Consider the following 18,982-nt stretch of genomic DNA (forward strand, 5'->3'; position numbering starts at 1 on the left):
GCATTTGTTTAAATCAAGTTCACGGATAATTGTGCGTGCATTTATTAGCCTAATCATTATGATACTAAAATCCTAACAAATAGGCTATGCTATGTACAAAAAATCAGATGAGTTCTCTCGAAAAATCTCTCGTTCACGTTCATTGTATGAAAAGTGATTCGTTCAGTTCAGCGTTCGGCGAAAATATGAACGTCGTTCATTGAACGCGTTCATGCACAACACTGCCAATGATGCACACACGACGCGCAGAATGACGCGCAACAGTATCGTGTGGCCAGACAGCGCGCCGGAATGGAATTCTCTTTCGCACTTGAACGAACAATATTGGGTCGATATTGATATTGGGCCGATATTGGGTCGGTTCATGTTCACATCGTAAACGAACCGTACCAGAGTTCGTTTGGAACCGTACCGAGACCACCACTTCAGCTGGGTCTCGGTTCGATTGTTTGGTCCGCACCCGAGTTCGATTGCTGTATTCACACCTGCCCAAAAGGTCCGCACCAAGGGGGGAAACGAACTAGAGTTCGATTCAATCGAACCAAACAAGGCAGGTGTGAATACACCCTAAAATATCAATTATCAGTAGTGTTATGTGCATGGCTGACCATGCACATAATTTATGGTTGAACAGCTTTGTGAAGGTGCAGCGCTTTGGGTCTGTGTGTTTGACGAGCGAGAGAGGAGGTTCATGTGCTTCATTCATTATACATATCATTATTTACAATTATTTAACGTGCAAAAAATAAATAAATAAAAATTCTCGGCTTTTGGTGATTCCATTGTTATTTTCTTGTTAATCACGTTTCACACGTTCACCTCAAACAGGGTTCCCGTGGATTCTTAAAGTCTTGTTAGATTCTTAAAATGTAAGGCCATAAAAAGTCTTGTCTTATTTTTACTCATGAAAGGTCTTACATTTTAGATGGCACTTTGAATTAGACGTGTCTAAATGCTTTCCAAATGAAAACTATCTAATTATAATTTGTACGTATTATTTTATTATTATTATATCTTTGTGGATTTGCTTGTTCACGTGACAATCCGCATCATTTACGGCAGCGTACGTCTGTCTCCTGCACGCGAAACAGGAGGAGAGGAGAAGTTGGCAAATGTCAGTAAAATTGTAAGTTCATTCTTTATGTGCTTAGGGATGTGCGATCAATGTATTGTCTTTGATGATATTGCAATTGTTTTAATTTTAATTTTATTTTTTATTTTAACCATGTACGCACTGCGAGCTGGCATTTGCCTGCGCGCGCACCTCCCCAAATGGAGGCTGCAAAAGCTAGGCTTCTGTACCCTCAGTACAGTTTCAGTTTAAAAAATGGTACTTGTCCTGGACAAGCGTTAATGTCAATGCTAAATATAATGTAGTAATTTCATTATAGCACTCGTCAGCCTGCAGCATCCAATATGATGTTCCTGTAAACAACACAGAGACAGAAGTTAAACGGCACAAACAAACTAGGGTCATCATAGCAGAACTCATATCTCCATTTGTGCTTTAAATAGTTTGCTTTTTTAGACTTTAAATAAACATTTATCACCTTAACACGGTCAGAATGAATTGATTCGGTCCGGTTACATACCGGTTAGGTCCTGGTTCCATATCGGTACCGGGTTTTGGTTTTTCGGTTAGTTTTAAAATTGGTTAAGATTTGAAAATTGTCTAGTGTGTCCTGGACCTTACTTTTTATAAGACTCATGATGTGAAGGTCCTGAAAAACTTTTTTTCCTTTTCTTCCCTTTAGGCTGAATTTGGACCATAGCATGTTTGTCCCAAATGCCCGCATCATCCTTCGTATCGACTGGCCAACTGTCCCAGAGCACAGTCGCACACTGAATGCAATCTAAAAAACATGTAAGTAACAGTTTTATCGATAATATATATATATATATATAGTATCTATAATTTAATGTAAATATGTATACTTAGATTTTTATACAGAAAGGTAATCACCATGGATTTTCTAAATGGCCTTTCTTGGTTAAGCTTTAAACAGAATGCAGACGGCTCTTCCTCTGTCTGCATCTGTTCCACAGATGTTGCCTGTTCTTCAGTGACATCTTGCTGCTGCTGCATAATTATTTCTCGCAGCTGACGCAGCTCTGTCATGATTGCATCAACCTTTCGATTTAGCGTTAGGTAGTCTGACCATAAAAATACAACACATGCATTAAAATTCTGCATACCAGATACTAGGGGTGGAACGGTACACCGAAGTCACTGTTCGGTTCATACATCACGGTTCGGTACGAGTTCGGTACATGGAGGGAAAATCAAAACAAAAATGCAGAAGGCAATTATTTTTATTGTGCGTGTCTCAGGCTGTACCACCTATACAGTCTCTCCCGAGCTAGTTAATTAAACACTACTTCACTTCAGCACTTGAGTCCTCACTCCATCCTCCACAACCCACCCGTGACAGCGACAGCCTGCCCTGAAGTGTGTAAAGTAAGATGTAAACAAAATAAGACAACCAGCTATAAAACTGAAAATACAGCATCTCGGCAAAAATGTCGTCATTGCGGTGTGGGCGGTCATGCGCGCCCCATTTCGCGTGGCGGTGTGCAGTGCACGGCTTTTTTTTGTGACAGTGCGTGCGGCTCCGCATCCGAAGATGCCTGACTTCAAGCCGAATCTGGCCGAGCATGTACATCTCACCGCACCGGCACCCAGTTCTTGCGTCTAAATGAGTTGCTTACATTAACTAAATGAGCCTACAATAGCAGACATAAGCCCTTTAAATAAAAATAAATGGCCATGTTTTATAAAAAGGTTCACAAAGCTAAATAAAAATGTTTAGAAATTATGTAAGATAATGTTAATTTAGTTGTAGGTTATGTTCTCATACAGTAGTATGAGAACATAACCTACAACTAAACAGTAGTAACAGTAGTTCCGCATTACATTAATTAATTTGCACGTGAGTTTTATTTATTTTTATACCGTGTATTCTCAGTGTAAATTCATGCACCGAACCGTGACGCCCGTACCGATTCGGTTCAATACGAATACATGTACTGTTCCACCCCTTCCAGATACCATATAACATGTAAACACAACAACTCAGTGTAGCATAAAAGTAATTACTTTGCTCTTCATCTGTCCTCTGACATCTTTTTTGACAGGCCACTGCTGATGCTATGAGGTAAAAAACAACAACACACATTTAACAAAGGAAAGTTAAGATTTAGTTTATTGACAGAGCATAAAATGCTTACATTTTGTGGCTATATCTTTGAAATTATACCTTTAAAAAAAAATTAAAATTAAAAAAAAAAAAAATTTTTGGAGTGAGGTGCATAGCTTATATATTCATTGCCATTTTGCATAGTACTAGAGACCAAGCACTGAAGGTCCTATTGTACCTGTTTCTGCTTAAGTGTTGGTAATAGAGCTTAACTTATATTGATCCCAAAACATTCTTCTAAATGTTTTTTAAGTAATAAAAAAAATGATTAATGTGTGTGTATGTGTATATATATATATGCAGAATATTTGTAACACTTACTTGATGGGCAAGGTGTTGTAGCATTCCTGTCTGTTAATTTTAAATGGTAATAAACATTTTGTATTAGCTCCTTATTTATTTTTGATCTGATATTATTGGTTAGTTTGATGTAAACAACTTTAAACAAATTGTTCTTGCAGGTTACTTACTGTCTTGTGGCAATGGCTCATCATGCTGCCTGTTATTTATGAAAACAGGAGCTTGAGGTCTCTTGAGGTTTCCAGCCATACATGTGGACCTAGGATGCTTTGCTGGTGTGGCCAATTCTGTGAGTGAAAACCACATATATTGAAACGGTTATATCATTCCAAATTTGGCTAAATGCCTGATTATAATTAGTTGACAGACAGTTGGACATTCATTTTGTGATGTTGTCACGAAACCTGCCTCCTCGTGGACGATCTGAAACGCTAACATTAATGCATTAGACTGATATTAAAAGAAATAAATGATATTATCAAACTCAGTAAACACCAAACAAGTTAAGCATAGCCTACTATGTACAGTAAAGCAGACGAGCCCAGAATATGACATAAGAAAGCAAATTTGTGTTCAGTGCAAATAAACCTGCTGCCTGTTTTATTAATAATAATGAATTGTGTGTTTTTTATTTTTTAAGGCTGCTTTAAAATTAGCAAAATTGGGGTTTGAGTTACTCCATTTAGTTTGATGATTATAAAATTTTCCTAATAACAAAATCAAATCGATAACATATATTTTTCCCACTAAAATGAGGGAAACATATTAACCCAAACAAATTTTTAATATTTTATTAACCTTATATTAATCCTTATATTAATCTTTGCAAATCGCTAGCACGCTTCACGATGAATGCGGCTAACTTAATGTTTACACTCAGGGTAACGTTACATTACGGCATGTTTTTACGACGTTCTCAATATAATTACTAATTCCACGTTTATACTGAACAATGCGTTATAGTTATTATGTTATCCTCAGAGACTCCCGTTGCCATTCTTCAAAATATAGCCTCAACTGTTGTCAAGGCAACACTCCACGTGTGTTGTGTAAAAAACGCACCACAGAACAGAGGGGCGGGGTGAGCAAAGATCATTATCATTTAAAGACAAATGCACTAAAACGGCGTGCTGAAAACAGAGATGTTTTTGACCAGGTAAAATTAGTGTTTTCTTACAATACTAATGAGAATTTTTAATTAAAGTATATTACACATTTTTAATTCAGACCCTAAATAATCATATTAGCTTGTACAAAAATGCCATTATATGACCCCTTTAATTAAATCAAGTTTATCTAAAAACAAATGTTTGGAGACTTTACTTCCTACTGCTTTACACCAAGTGCCCTGATTGCTGAATAGAGATACAATTTTGGCAGAAATAGAATTGATTACATTATAATAACAGAAATATGACACTTACATTTCAGACATAGTTCAGTAATACCCCAAAACTCACCATCAGAATTCAACAACTGACCAACTAATAGTAGGCTATATCAGACTCAAAACCAATGCCTAAAAAAAATAAAGTTTTTCTTTGGTGTGTAATATTATTATTCCAAATAAAAAACGAGTGAGGAGAGAATTTATGTTTAAAAGCCAAAACCAAGTCAAAAAGACTTGCTTGTGAAAATCAGTCTAATGCATTAATGTTAGCGTTTCAGATCGTCCCTGAGGAGGCGGGTTTCGTGACATCATCAAGTACAATAGAAGTGCCGTTTTCACATCAGAGCTGTGAGTGTACATTTTAGCATACAAGTACAAATATTTATTGTACAAGTTCTCAAATTCACATCTACGTGCTCTCGAGTTTTACTACTCTTTTACTTTCATACAGACTGCTCCCACAACAGCAGCCGACAGAACAAAATGGAGTTCCCTTGCAGTCGCCTCAAGCACCAGACGGCGTAAAGAGGATTGATTGATTGATATGTAGATACAATAACAGTGTATTTAAATTATTTACCATCCTCCGTATCACTTTCGAAACGACTTGGTCGCCTGTGTGTTCTTTTCTTAATTTGGGAGTCTCCATCCGTTTCAACATTGGAAAGCTCCTCAGCACGCTTCAAGTAAACCAGAGCTTTCTGATAGTTTGCTAAAAAACAAAATTATGATTAAATTATTAAATATATGGAAGCCAATATTGTTGGTGTACTTGCTCTAATGATGTTGCCACTTTATTTTTACAACACTAACAATCTTAATTAAACATTAAAAATGTATAAATACGGTATGTATAAAACACAGATACAAAGTTAGGTCTAAAATTTTAGCTTGTCGCAGGGCTATATATTTGTTACAGGTTACCGTTGTTCAGCTGCAACACCGGTTAAATCAGTTGCCCACCATGGTACCACCCCACATCTCCATAAACATGAAGCTAAGTACTGTATATTTAAAGTATATTTATACTTTAGCATTAAAGTATTCTAAAAATATCTATTTAGCTAGGTAGCTAACAGACCCAGAGTATGCAGTCAGAATTTGAAATCAAAACATTTTCTCTTACATGTAAAGGATTTTTCCAGAATTCTGATTTTAAAGAGGTTCCACGTCCTCTTATCTGGCAGCTCTCCGCTTTTTGCCTTCTTAGATGGCTCAGATGGAGGCCAGTAGCAGCTCAAAATCTGTTTGTTTAGACAAAATTCCAATCATAAACCATTCAAAAAGTGAAAAGGCTTTTACAATACAGTCCATATAGTGTATGTACTTTATCACAAAAGCTATGCAATAGCAATACTTACATTTCCATTTGACACAATCCATGACCTGCATACAATTGCAACAGTCTTCTCTCTGTCAAATTCGACCACAACGTAGGTAATCATCTAAAAAAATTGAATTTGGTTATTGGTCATTTTAAATTTTCTAATTGGTAAATAAAGTAATTTTGTACAAATAAGGATAAAAAAAATATATATTTATATATATTATATATAGATTCACTTACAGATATTTGCTATAAAGATTTCCTGGAATAAATCCTGAATAATCCTGAATTCTTATCATTTAAATGCAGGTTTTACTGAATCATGATTACTATACATTTTGCATAATTAGTGTTGCATGATTTCCTGAAATGTCATCCACATTTTAAATGTTCATAGGGTCAAGCAATGTCCATGATCAGTGTGCAAAATGTAAAGAAACAAAATATTGTTGTTATCCATATGGTCAATCATGATTGCTTGAGATTTGAGATCAGATTTTAATACTCTCCTAATTGTTGTGTCCCTTGCTTTGCCAACATAGGAACCAACAATGCGAGAGTCACAGGGCTCTGTGTAGAGGGGAGCTGTTTTGTCGTAGACCCTACATTGGAGTGTTTGTTTTTCCAGCCCATCTTCTTCAATAACCTCAAAGAAGGTCTGGTCAACTCCAAACAAATTGTTGGGTCTTGTACACTTGATGTGTTCCTCCATTGTTCCCTTCTGCATCTTTTGCCCTTCAAGAATTCTTCTTGTTACCTGAGCCAGTGGACTTCTTCCAGAATGAACCATTCTCTTCAGTTTCTGGTTGAAGTTTTCAAACGGAAAAGCACTACATTCATCCAGACCCTCAAACTGTTTTGCAACATCTGCAATATGGAGCATCTGATGGACATTGTACACAAGGAAACTTTCTCCATACAGTTCTCTGCACTGTAGCACAAAAAATCTCAAGAGATCTCTCGCGTATTGCCAGTGTTTCCGTGTGAGACTTGGTTGGACCAGAATGCACATTGCCGTGGAGAAGCACATGAAGTTGTCATACAGCTCTTGTTTAAGAATTCCTTTCAGAACAACTTTTCCTGTGTACAACATTAGCTGTCTGTACTCAGTCGCTTTCCATTTGTCAATTTCATTTAGTCCCCTGGGGCGTCTGGCAAACACACTGGGAATGCTGTTTCGGAGATTTTCAAGCTTGTTGCTTACAATCATTGTGTGTCCAGCAGACATCCTTGTCTCTTTTGGCCCTCGAATCCATGTCAGGACAAGTTTTTTCATCACTCCAAGACATGCTTGATGCATATAATCAATAGGGAAACCAGAAACCATATCCATATTTAGCTGGCAAAGTGGAGTTTCTTGTTCTCCATTGTGGTGTTCTTCCTGCTGCTTTTGTCTAAAAGACTTGTCAGTACGTAACACTAGATTGTCCACCTGCTGAAATGTCATACGCCCCAGCCACTGACCTTTCTGAATGCATCTATCACATCCATAATACCCTGAGAAGTGTTTTATTGATTTGATGAAGGCCTTGGCAGGTGCATCACAGATAATGCCGCTAATTTTAACTATGATGCGTCTTCCATGGTACCACAGACCCTCTTTCTCCAATTTCCGAATTCCCTCAACTGTGTCACATAGAAATTCCAAATCACCGGGCTTTGATTTTCCACATGTGATGGCCACTGGGAACACATTTGTAGGTTTTAGATTGGTGCTGCAAAGAACTGACCAAAAGCACGTTTTTGAACTTTTGAAGAGTGGAGGCCATCAATATTAAGTCTCAACTCCAGGGTATGCATCTTCTCAGTTGTTTCGACCGGGTATTTCTGTATGTGATTATTTAACATTTTTTCTACTCCAAAGTAGAAATACTCCATTCCTGACTTGTGCTGAATATTTACAGTTTCTGGAGTCTCAAGCAAGGTTCTGGAACAAGATGGAAGGTCTTTTGTTCCATGTTTCTTCAATAATTTTAGAAGACTATCCGTAGCATTATGGGCAATTCCATTTTCCATGCTCCAAGAAGCGATGTCACTGGCTATATTTGAATTTGAATCACTCATCATCAGGGAATCATCATCTGAAAATTCATCATCCATCAAAACATCTGAATCTTCAGAAATGTGTTCTGTTTCTAAGTTCAGTGTTTCATTTTCATCATTGTCCATGTTTATGTCATGCATCTCTTGGTTTTCTATTATTTCCAGCGTATTTGTGTCAGCAGTTTCACATTTGGCTGTTATTAGAAGTTCTGAATTCTCTGTTTGTTCCCTTTTTCTTTGTAGTTTGCTTAGTCTTTTCAAAGTGACCCACTCCCTGTCATACTCTCTCTTCCTACTCTTTCTGTCCATGGCTTAAATTAAAGAGAAGGAAAGGGTAGCAATTAAATTAACTTAAAGGGTTATTTCATTCGCACATGAAATTGTCATGGACTAAATGTATTTCACTTTTGGATGCTTTACTACTGCTAATTTTCTTGAAGAAGTCACCTTGATTTGGCGTGTAAATAGAGTATTCTAGGTTTGAGGGGTGACTAAGTAGATTAAATTGGGTTTGACTGGAGTTATTGTGTTTTATTAAGTGTAAAATTTACTTACTATCAGAGAACAACAGATGAGCTGATGATTGAAGTACTCCAAACAACAAAGCTGACAGGAAAAATTGAGACTCTACTTTAGGAAACAATCTTGGAAACATTCAGATTCCAGGCAAACAAGCTAATTTGTATAAGTGGAAAATAATTCAATAAGATTATAACTACATAAATAATAAAATCAACATTACTAAGAGCACCTTTAAGTGAAATGCAGAATATTAAATAATAAAATCAACATTACTAAGAGCACCTTTAAGTGAAATGCAGAATATTAAATAATAAAATCAACATTACTAAGAGCACCTTTAAGTGAAATGCAGAATAGTACTTACCTTTAAAAGATTAAAATTACAAATGCAGGATGACTTGCCAACAAACAGATGGTAAATGAAGCTGAAAAAAGAGAAGAGAATAATTATTTTCATGACCAATATAGAGAAATGCATTTGATGAGACTTTTCAACCCTAACAAATAAGAAGCCAAGTTATTTTAAGTAAGCAATAAGTTAGGCATGCAGTATTGTGAAATACCAGTCAGTGACAGTAACTTAAACGACATTTCATGATGAATAGCCAGTTAACCTACTCTAAATGTTTTAATTTCATTATTTATTTCATTATGAATTATCATTATTATTAAAATAACACGTGTTGTTATGTGTGGTACGGGTGGTGGATTTCATTAGAGTTCTCATTGGTATCCTTATTAGTGTTTTCTTTCTCCTTCTAACGTCACTCTGGATGAGAGAGAGGGAGAGGAGGGTTGGGGCGTGTTTAGTGTGAGGCGCTTGCGGCCAAGCGAGACAACGTTGCTTACACGATACTTTTATTACAAAGTGAAGATTATTATTATTAATAATAATAATAATAATACATTTCTTTATAGGTAATGTTGGCAAAGGTGACTGAAACAAAAGAGCGTCTCTTAGTCTGAGCGCATTTGCTGGGCCAAATTACGTCACACATATGTAACGGTATTTAACGGTATTTATTTACAGTCTATGGTAACTTAGACCTAACAGTTACTGGCGAGACGGAAAGTCATTGTTTGTGTGTGGAAAAGGCAGTCTTTTCCAACAACTGAGACTTTTTCACCATTTAGGCCTAATTAGTTTTATATGAGATTATTTTATTCATTTTTGTTATAATTGCCAAGGAAAACAAACTTTTCATACTACATATGTCCTCCTAGTAATATAAATTATTTACTTTGGTCATATTTTGAAATGTCATATTTATAGTTTGATGTTTGTTGTTCTAAATGTAAATAAAATAAACTTATAAGTAAGTAAGTATACTAGGAAGGCTACTTACCTTTAATCGCAGTCCTCTGTGGCGATCCCGGAGACGTCCGCTATGCGCGTTCTGGGCACTGACCACAGCTTATATGCCCTCTGCCTGGTTCGTTCGCGGGCTTTGCACGTGAGTGATAATTTAAAAACTATAAAACTTTATGAAGTTTATATATTTTCTTATTTTTTGAAAAATGTAATGTATACATTTAATATACCTTGCGTTATTCTGCCCTGACATAAAATGACTAAATAAATAAATAAAGTAACGGGTGTTTCGAATAGAGCTGCTGATGGAGTGACAGTAAATGTGACGTTTCTCTATTCTGGCTGCCTTAATTCATTTCTCTATTTTTATTTTATATTGAAAAATCGTGGGAATTCAGTAGTGGATTTCTTTCACTATTAGATAAAATGGTAAATTAATTTGCTCTGGCCTCCCATGCCAGTAAGTTTACCCCGCTATTATTCCAATCAAGGAAATGAAAATGAATGAATAAATAAGTAAATACAATATCTGACTGTATGTTGTTAAAGTCACACTCAGGATTTTTTTTTTTTACCACATATAGGATCCATAATGCCCCACTAGACCATAAAACCGATAACTTCATGAAAATCACAGAAATTGTTACAACGAACACACTACAAGCACAATGTTAAATACCACTGTGTGTGTGTGTGTGTTCATTCCACATTGCATTAGTGCTCTACCAGGCCTTTATTCAATTCTCTGTTGTGTGATCAAACAACCTCTGGTCCGGTGTTCTTTGTGGTTTTCCTTGTGTGAATCACGATGTCTCGTAGCCTACTTTTTTTTTTTTTTTTTTTGCTTAGGCTACTCTCGAGACTCTTGTAGTTACAAAAAAATATAGTAGCATCAAGCAATATCTAATGAGTCATATATCACAGTTACATTTTCCAAGTATTGAGTATGGATTGGGAGAAAATTCGGATTTATCATCTGTCCACTTGTAACGGTGGCTGCCTCAAGGCAAAACCTCTTAAATACTGTCTATGGGCCAAACTTGTCAAGTAAAAAAATATAGATTGAAATTCAGTTTCCCAGAAAATAACTCAAACCACTGTTACACAAAATAAATTCCTTTCAATACCCACAATATAGAATCAGGCTCAAATGACACATTCAGAGATTAAAGGGTTTCAGGGCAATATATATATATTTTAAGAAAACATTTTCAGACAGAGTTTTTTTTTTTTTTGTGCCTTACATGACAAATTACAAAATAATGAAATGTGAACAAACAGTTAGGATGCTGTTCAAGTTCAGTTCAAGATTAGGCTACACCCAACAACAACAAAAGTATTAGAGTCCTTGATTCCCAAATGTCTTCGTTTTTTCTTCTCAAACTCAAAAGTTTGTTCGTGTTCGATTTCAACCAAAAGAAAGAAATGTAAAAAAAAAAATACTCAAACAAGCGCTTGGTGTGTGCTTGTGTAATGAACGTGTATTAGTGTGTCGGTGGGTGTTAACTGCGTGAATCAGTCTGTAGCGGCCTCAAATCGAGGGCCGGGGAAGGATTTTGGAGACGTGTCGTGGCTTCATTACGTCATAACTGTTTCAAAAACACTTCGATATTTCAACGATTCACCACTGGGGTGATGATCTCTGTCAACCATGCTGTCAACCCATGAATCATGAGGAGTCACTGAGAACCAATGAACAAGTGTCTGTGGGTTTTACCTGATCTCTGATCAGTTGTATACATTTGTAGACGTTTTAATTAGACATTAGTATAATTAAAATGAATGGTAATTAGAGTAGGCCTATTGGCCTGTTTAGCTGAGAACAAACAAAACAAATCCTGACAATTGATAAAATAACATAGACATATACACACTTGATAATCTTATTAGATGATTATATAATTCCAATTGAAGTTTTTACTTTCAATAAAAAAATTGCGATAGATTTTTAAAAGGTGTTTTGGTTTTCATGTTATGCATGTTTGGCCCGAGTTTTTGTTGCATTACACTGTTCTGACCGCTAGAGATCATCATGAAGACGGTGTCAGAGTGTTTCGAAGCCTCGACACAATACGGCACATTTGCTTTTCACGAAAGCCTCGATCTACCCACCCCTAGCGATTAATAGTGTAACCCAGGTCACTGAGGAGATTCTGTTGACGTAAGGAGAGAGAGCATGAAAAAAAAAGAGACTAACACTTGTGAATATATATAACAGTTATTTTATTAATATCTGTGGGGAAAGGAAAAAAAAGAAAAGAAAAGAGGAAGAAAGTTTAAGATTCTAAGAGAAGATAAGAAAATGCATAAACTAAATCATAAAACTTATTTAGAAAAGTTATCCAATTTAACGAGATGGAGATTGGTTCAGATTGGTCCCAAACATTCCATCTTGAACATAATCAGAAAGAATTATCACCCAAACACTGCTCATTTCAGATGATATTGAAAACACCTGATCGCTTTTCGAGCTATGTTAGAAATGTGATCAGAATCATCATATAATAAGGGTAAATTGCCATACTTTTGGTACACTGGAGGGAGTATGAAGTTAAATTAGCCTACCTTTTGCAATATTGTGCATTTATATTTTTTGTGTATTTCACATGATTTTATATAATTATATTGATTGGTTTGTTAAATACACACAATATTCCTTTTATTGCTGTATTATATCTAATACAGTATCTCTTCAGTTTAAACTATAAATGCATGCTGTCCACTAAAGTGCACATTTGAAAATAAAAATAAAAAAAATGAATGAGGTTATAATTCATGCATGAAAAGGTAAAGAAAACGTGTCAAAAGATTTGGTTGTATTTTGGTACTGTAATGACGTTTTTAAAACGTCATATTCAAACGTGCAGATAACGTTATTTTAACACCTAAATAAAACGTCTCGCCAAAGTTGCATTTTGGTCTGGTTTTGTTTTCGTAGTAGACAAACGTGATATTTACGTTTTTTTGACCACCTAAAGAAAACATACCTGGTTGGTATTTTCACAACGTTTCTAAAACGTTTTATTTTGGTTACATTCTTTTTTTTATTTTAGATGTGGTTTCTTAAACGTTTTTAAAACGTTGCACTGCAACATTACCTAATTGCAACCAAAAAACAACGTTGTGAAACGTTGTAAAAACTTTTTGTGTTTGCTGGGAGTTTGCTATCTGGGTAATGAGACCAAAGATCGCCCGTTAGATATACACAAGACGATTATATCTCATGTTTAACCGCTAGACTAGACATCAGAGCCAGCAGCAAACATCAGAAGCACTAGCCGAGGTCAGGCGGGTCCAGTCGGGGTTAATGATCGCTGCCCACACAGCAAAAGGAGGTATCGCGGCTTCCGGAACGGACCCGTATCGGCGTCCACTTGCGCGCGGTGACGGATCCGCAACGAAGGCGGATCGTGGACCCGCCGTGGCTCCGTACGGCCTCCGCTCTGCATCCGCGATTATTGATACACATCCGCCGCGGACCCGCAACGGACTCAAAAAATAGTGGCTTATTTGGCCCTAATTTATCTAATTTTTTTAATCCCTTCTGTTCTTACTGTAGGCTAGGATAAAATAGGATTAACTAAACTATAGGATAAAACCAAAACTATCACTATGGCCTAATAGACCTTAAGCTTAAAATCTGCATTGAATTTTTAACCTAACAATATTTATAGGCCTAACAGAAAAGTTCCAATACAAGACATAAATTTACTGTACAAAAGTAATCACTACTCAATGGAATATAAAATTGACATTTACATTTATGAAAAGTTGTAGATTAAAGGCTATGCCGTTTTTGTTAAGTATATGTTGGCTTGGCTAATCTACATTTATTTTGCAGTCAACCTAATTTAATGCTTTATAGGCCAAGGTCGGTGCACACATAAAATATTTTATCTATTAGGCTACAACTTCAATGAAATTCTGCACGATGCACAGCTAAACTATCAGAAAGGGAGTGAACAACAAGAGGTTCAATAAAAATGTTTTATTGTTGAATCACTTCTATCACTCAGTTTGTGTGGATGGAGGCGGGACACGTCTCCTCGTTGCCCGATCTGCCGCCAGGTTGAACCACCTGATGGCGTGCTTGGTGACCTCCGCATCCGTGGCTGAGCGTGTCACTGTGTTTTTCCTCACAGCACCTGTAATAAAACAGACAGATATGTTTATGTTTATGGTATGTATGTGGAATATTAAACGAAATATAGTAACACAGCTTTAATAATAAGCTACATGCCTCGTTTTATTTTCTTTGCCATTGACATCCGACTGAAACAACAAACTTTCCACTGATGTCTGTTTAAAGGCATGTGGCTTTATCAGCTCGTGCGTCTGTGCCGCTGCGCGCTCAATCCACTGCTATAAAACCCATTAATTTCAATTGTTTGCGCCGCATAAGGACGCTTTGTTGCTGCGTCGAAAAGCGCAAGCGAAAGCCAAAGTTCAAAATAGTTCAACTTTTGCCGCTGCGAATTGTGACGATTGCCAACGCGGCCAATAGAATTGGGGAATCCAAACAAGCACGGAAATCAAAATGGATGAACGACTAGTACTCTACTGTGTGTGTCGGAATTTCCTAAGCTGTACAAAACAAGTTTGAGGTTGGATAGGGACATATCGTCAGGAAAGCTGTGTCATGAAGACATCTCAATTCAAGTTGGCATGTCATGTGTGTTTTAAATCAGGTAAGTTAGCTTGTTGAGATAGATGGTAACCGGGAGGGGACGTTTGGTTCACTTAGTTTTGTCGTGGCCACGAGACACTTCGTGGGAACGTGATAAATCGTGGCGACGAGATAATTTTGGCCACGCGGTGTTAAGTAACCAAGCCACAGCAGTTGAAGATGGAGATGACTGATAAAACAATTTTTTTTTTACTTTAAATTAGAAATGTCAAATAAATATATATTGCGATATACTGCCATTAAAAGAGAACTCCGGCGCAAAATGAACCTTTGGTCTAATTACACATTGTTACCTAGTCAACCGTTATCTGAGATTTGTTTTCATGATTATCGAATGTAAATAGTTTTATCTCTAAAAACAGTTTAGCTTGCTAAAATGTATAAGCTATGTATTACTATAACTTCGTTATAAGTGAAAGACACCTGAAGCGCGTTTCGTCTCAAATTTGCTGGTTTGAATGAGCCGAAAGCCAGCACGCAAAGGGAAGCGCGTGCAGCGTGTTAAAAGCAGTATCGCCCCAGTTTCTACACATCAAACATTAGCTCCTTTTATCAGGAACAATGCGGTCTCTCTGTTCATAGAACAACAATGGTGAGTACAGAATCCAGCAGTTAATAACTGAGTCTTCTCTTACCACAGGACAGCAACAGCGGAATACAGATCTTCACAACGACACACAGAGCAGAACTTCTCCTTTCTCTAAATGATTAGTTCATCAATAACTAACCACTTATAAATGACATACAACTGAACGTTATTATAAAGTTCAAAAGAGAACATCAAACGTCCAAAAAGTCTATGGTATAGGATCCAGTCTAAAAAAAAAGGCTACACTGTCATATTGGGAAGATGGTTGCTGTGATTTTTAAGAATGCCCTAACATTTACAAACTATTGACTTCCAACATATTTAATATTACTTTGAATTATATACTTACTGAAAAGCAAGGTCTTTGTTGTCATCCTATTGAAGGACTTTTTGTTATTAGCCCCCTTCCAGTTATTTTGATGAGACACCTCATCTGTGAAGATCCTGCCCAGGATGTTCCAGGTCACCCTCTTCACATCCTGGCCTCCAATGGTGGCCAAAGAAGAAATCTAAAAGGCAAAGACATCTTTTTTAAATAGACAGCAAGGTAAACATTTCTAAGCTCAAGTTGAATTTAAAGGTGCATTTAAAATATTTGTGTTCCTTTTGAAAGCGTCCAATGTAGAAAAAGATAGAAAACTTCTATGTTTCTAGTTTTTTCTCTAAAGAAAAAAAAATCTTCTAAATAATGTTTTATTAAAGTTCGGGAGGAGCACGTTCAGATAATTAACATGGGTGGAGAGGTGTATAGATTCAGCAGTCTTACCTCAATCCATTGCCAGTTTAGCAGCATCCCTCTGCCACCCCTTCTCCACACTTATAGTCCTAACTACTTACATACGGAGGGAGTACTCTGTGTTTGGGCCGAACTCTGAGCTCGGAGCCCTCCCCCGGACAGCACGCCATATACACATTAATATTTACCCCCTCTAATTGTAAGTGTGAACTCGTGAAACATGAAACATGTACTTGGATCACACCCTCATGTGTCACCTTTAAACACATTAGCCACGTTTCCACTGTCGGGCCAGGGTTGAGCCAGACTAGTGCGTGCCAGGGCCAGTCGCGTTTCCACTGTCACTTCCGAGGCTATTAGCCCGGCATGACCCGTTTAAAGCCCTGGCCCGACAGTGGAAACGCGGCTAATGTCAAACCAGTGAGATTGTCGCTCACAGACAGAATCTTACCACTGCTTCAATAGAATATTTGCAATAATCATGGACAATCAATAAACCTAATGGCACCATTCATATTAAATAAGAAAACTCACCACTCTCTGTCGAGCTGGGCCATTTGATGGTTCTTTTAAAAAGATTTCGAATGTCTCCACTGCCTCCAATTGTTCCAGGGGAAACTGGATATTTTCAGGCATCTCGACATCTGGCCCCGGGGTGCTGTTCAGCCTGCTGGTGAGGTAGTTCACCTTTGCCACAAGCTGGTCCTGTTGTTGTTTGATGGTTTCCAGCAGGCTAAGGATGTGGACCTCAGCCGCTGTTGACAAACATGAAATATAGCTAAAATGTAGTATATTAAAATATATCATGTTTCAGTGTTTATCCTCATTACTCATAATACTGATATTAGTTAATGACCAAAGTTATTGTCAAAGTTTGAAGAAAATATGTGATGGCTGTGGGAGTTTTTTCCAAAATCTTTGGCACAGAATGACCCTCTAGTATTTGTCAGTTATTGCTCACCAGAGCAGGGAATGGTATCAGCCATTCTTCCCCCTCGCCATGTTGGTCTATATGTCCGGCTTGGACAGGCTTCCTCTGTTGGCCGCATGTTGAGGGCTGGTGCGGGGGGTGGAGGGAGTTGTGGAGGGACTGCCGTTCCTGATCCATAGTGAGGTGAGCGGTGTGTGAGAGGGGGACATTTTTTATTAAATGGTAGTAATCTGTTAACCATGACTGATAATACACATGGGGCCTTTCTATTCACTAATATTTCAGAAATCAGTCCCTACCTTGAGTAACTCTGCGCATGTTAAATGCAGGTGCAAGGAGTTGAGGTGGTAAAGGGTTTTGCTGTCCTGCCCCATAGTCAGGTGCTAAGGGAGAGAAATTGGTAAATGGCTGTGATCTGTTAACCAATGGTAGGCTGCAAGGCTGCAAGCTACAGGGCCAAACAATGGCAAACAAAAAATCTCTGGTCATGCTGAACATGAATTTGTTTCAACATTTTGGTATTCTACCTATTTCAACCCCATGAATGGATTGACATTGAAAATCTGAGATGGTAATGCAGATTAAATCTATTAATTTGAAACAGAGTGACCATTGCTGTGTTAATATTGATGGGGCCACTGTATTCAATATTATTTCGGAGAACAGTGTTTACCTAGACAGTTTTCTCCAGGTTGAGGAGTAGTTACTCTGCTGCCTGGCACTTGGCGAGATGGTGGAGCTGAAGGAATGGATCAAGGAGAGGGGAATATCTTTAGCACTAAGAATGTTAACCATATCTCTAATATTAATATTATGATATGTTATTTCGATGTTAAGAGATTATTCCTTACTCGGCCAGTGCAATTGGCTTGAGGCTTCAGCTGATACACCAGGCATCCTCAGAGATGTAAAGTCACCATTTTCTTCCTCACTCTCATCAGAGTCCCTAAAATGATGGCTGTTAAAAAAAATTGCCAAATATACATAGTACAAGCATCTCCGGTCTATTTTTGAATGTTACAGGAAATAACCTTCCTATTACTGCATAAACATAACAAAAACAAAACAGAACAGAACACACTCATTAGCCTAATGGCGTCTTTGTAGTTGTCTAAAATGTAATGTTAAAATGAACATGAGTTTCAAATTAGCTGTAGAGTTGCACAGAGTATTATTATTATTGATGATGATGATTATAATAATATATTATTTAACCAGGTTGGTCTCATTGAGAACACAAAAATATCTCTTACAAAAGAGACCTGACCAAGAATAGCATCAGTAGATATATATGGAATATTTTAAACAATGCAAGGCAAAGACAATTTCATGGGCATTTTCAGAACATAGAAATAATACGTTATTTCAAGCAGAAGGAGAAACAACCATGAAATTATTTTTAAACAAGAGTTTTATGAATTGGCTTACCACAAGTTCTGACAACCTTAACGTCATATTTTGGCCAGTTTGGCTCATGCTTCTCATTGTTAGCGGCTGCCCTTTTCACCCGTTCAGTGCTCTTAAAGCTGGGCCAGTACACCATCCCATCATCATGCCAATCAACTGGAACAACAGCAATGTCCTTGCTTGCTTGGAACTCAATTAGGTGAAAAGCCATCCTTAATGTAGAAAGAAAGAAAAGGGGTATTTATTAATCATCAAAAAGGAATAACATGACTAAAGCATGCACAAGTGTACAGTGTATACAAATAAGCAAGTAAGATAGCCTGAAAGTTAACTAGGATGTCCCAGGGTGGTAAGAAGTATAAGGAAGGAAAATGTACAGGTCATAATAGTTAGGTAGAACTTAAGCACAACTGTAAAGTAGGGTACTATTGCAATTTTTGGCAGAATGTGTTGGGGTGTTGTTTCATAAAAAAAATCATTGCATAATGCTAATAATTTAGTGGACTATGTACAGTCCATTGTATTGAGAAAGGTGGGACAT

General features: G+C 37.2%; 2 protein-coding genes and 2 long non-coding RNA genes across 6 annotated transcripts; 2 read left to right on the top strand and 2 right to left on the bottom strand.

The window, feature by feature from the left end:
- The first annotated feature begins 1,749 nt into the window (after positions 1–1,749).
- LOC307004160 (uncharacterized protein) lies at positions 1,750–5,474 on the top strand. 3 transcript variants are annotated; one of them, XM_079623157.1, is made up of 5 exons: positions 1,750–1,864; positions 3,136–3,155; positions 3,659–3,786; positions 5,158–5,235; positions 5,339–5,474. In XM_079623157.1, the coding sequence occupies exons 1-5, from the start codon at positions 1,847–1,849 to the stop codon at positions 5,410–5,412; spliced, it is 318 nt and encodes a 105-aa protein (XP_079479283.1). In that variant the 5' UTR covers positions 1,750–1,846; the 3' UTR covers positions 5,413–5,474. The 3 variants fall into 3 exon arrangements, 1 of the variants encoding a protein (XP_079479283.1); XR_013798929.1 differs by lacking the exon at positions 5,158–5,235; XR_013798930.1 differs by lacking the exons at positions 3,136–3,155; positions 5,158–5,235 and having other exon boundaries at positions 1,755–1,864.
- LOC307004161 lies at positions 2,874–5,599 on the bottom strand. Its single transcript, XR_013798931.1, has 3 exons — positions 5,468–5,599; positions 3,668–3,784; positions 2,874–3,148 (listed from the first exon to the last, which is right to left on the bottom strand). It is a non-coding gene; the product is annotated as an uncharacterized lncRNA (long non-coding RNA).
- A 764-nt stretch (positions 5,600–6,363) lies between these two features.
- LOC307004162 lies at positions 6,364–8,476 on the top strand. The gene is made up of 2 exons (XR_013798932.1): positions 6,364–6,870; positions 6,957–8,476. It is a non-coding gene; the product is annotated as an uncharacterized lncRNA (long non-coding RNA).
- A 5,623-nt stretch (positions 8,477–14,099) lies between these two features.
- On the bottom strand, positions 14,100–18,652 carry LOC307004025 (uncharacterized protein; the record flags this gene model as incomplete). The annotated part of the gene is made up of 7 exons (XM_079622966.1): positions 14,100–14,236; positions 15,717–15,876; positions 16,638–16,858; positions 17,065–17,202; positions 17,334–17,417; positions 17,708–17,773; positions 18,463–18,652. The coding sequence occupies 7 exons, from the start codon at positions 18,650–18,652 to the stop codon at positions 14,100–14,102; spliced, it is 996 nt and encodes a 331-aa protein (XP_079479092.1).
- Positions 18,653–18,982: the final 330 nt, after the last annotated feature.

This window comes from Phoxinus phoxinus, assembly GCF_949152265.1.
Source record: "Phoxinus phoxinus genome assembly, chromosome: 9".
Lineage (NCBI taxonomy): Eukaryota > Metazoa > Chordata > Actinopteri > Cypriniformes > Leuciscidae > Phoxinus > Phoxinus phoxinus.

Excerpts from the sequence above, each read along its gene's own strand:
- LOC307004160 (XM_079623157.1), top strand. Across the intron at positions 3,156-3,658 it reads GCCACTGCTGATGCTATGAG|GTTACTTACTGTCTTGTGGC; the intron begins GTAAAAAACAAC and ends TTGTTCTTGCAG. Across the intron at positions 5,236-5,338 it reads GCCGTTTTCACATCAGAGCT|ACTGCTCCCACAACAGCAGC; the intron begins GTGAGTGTACAT and ends ACTTTCATACAG.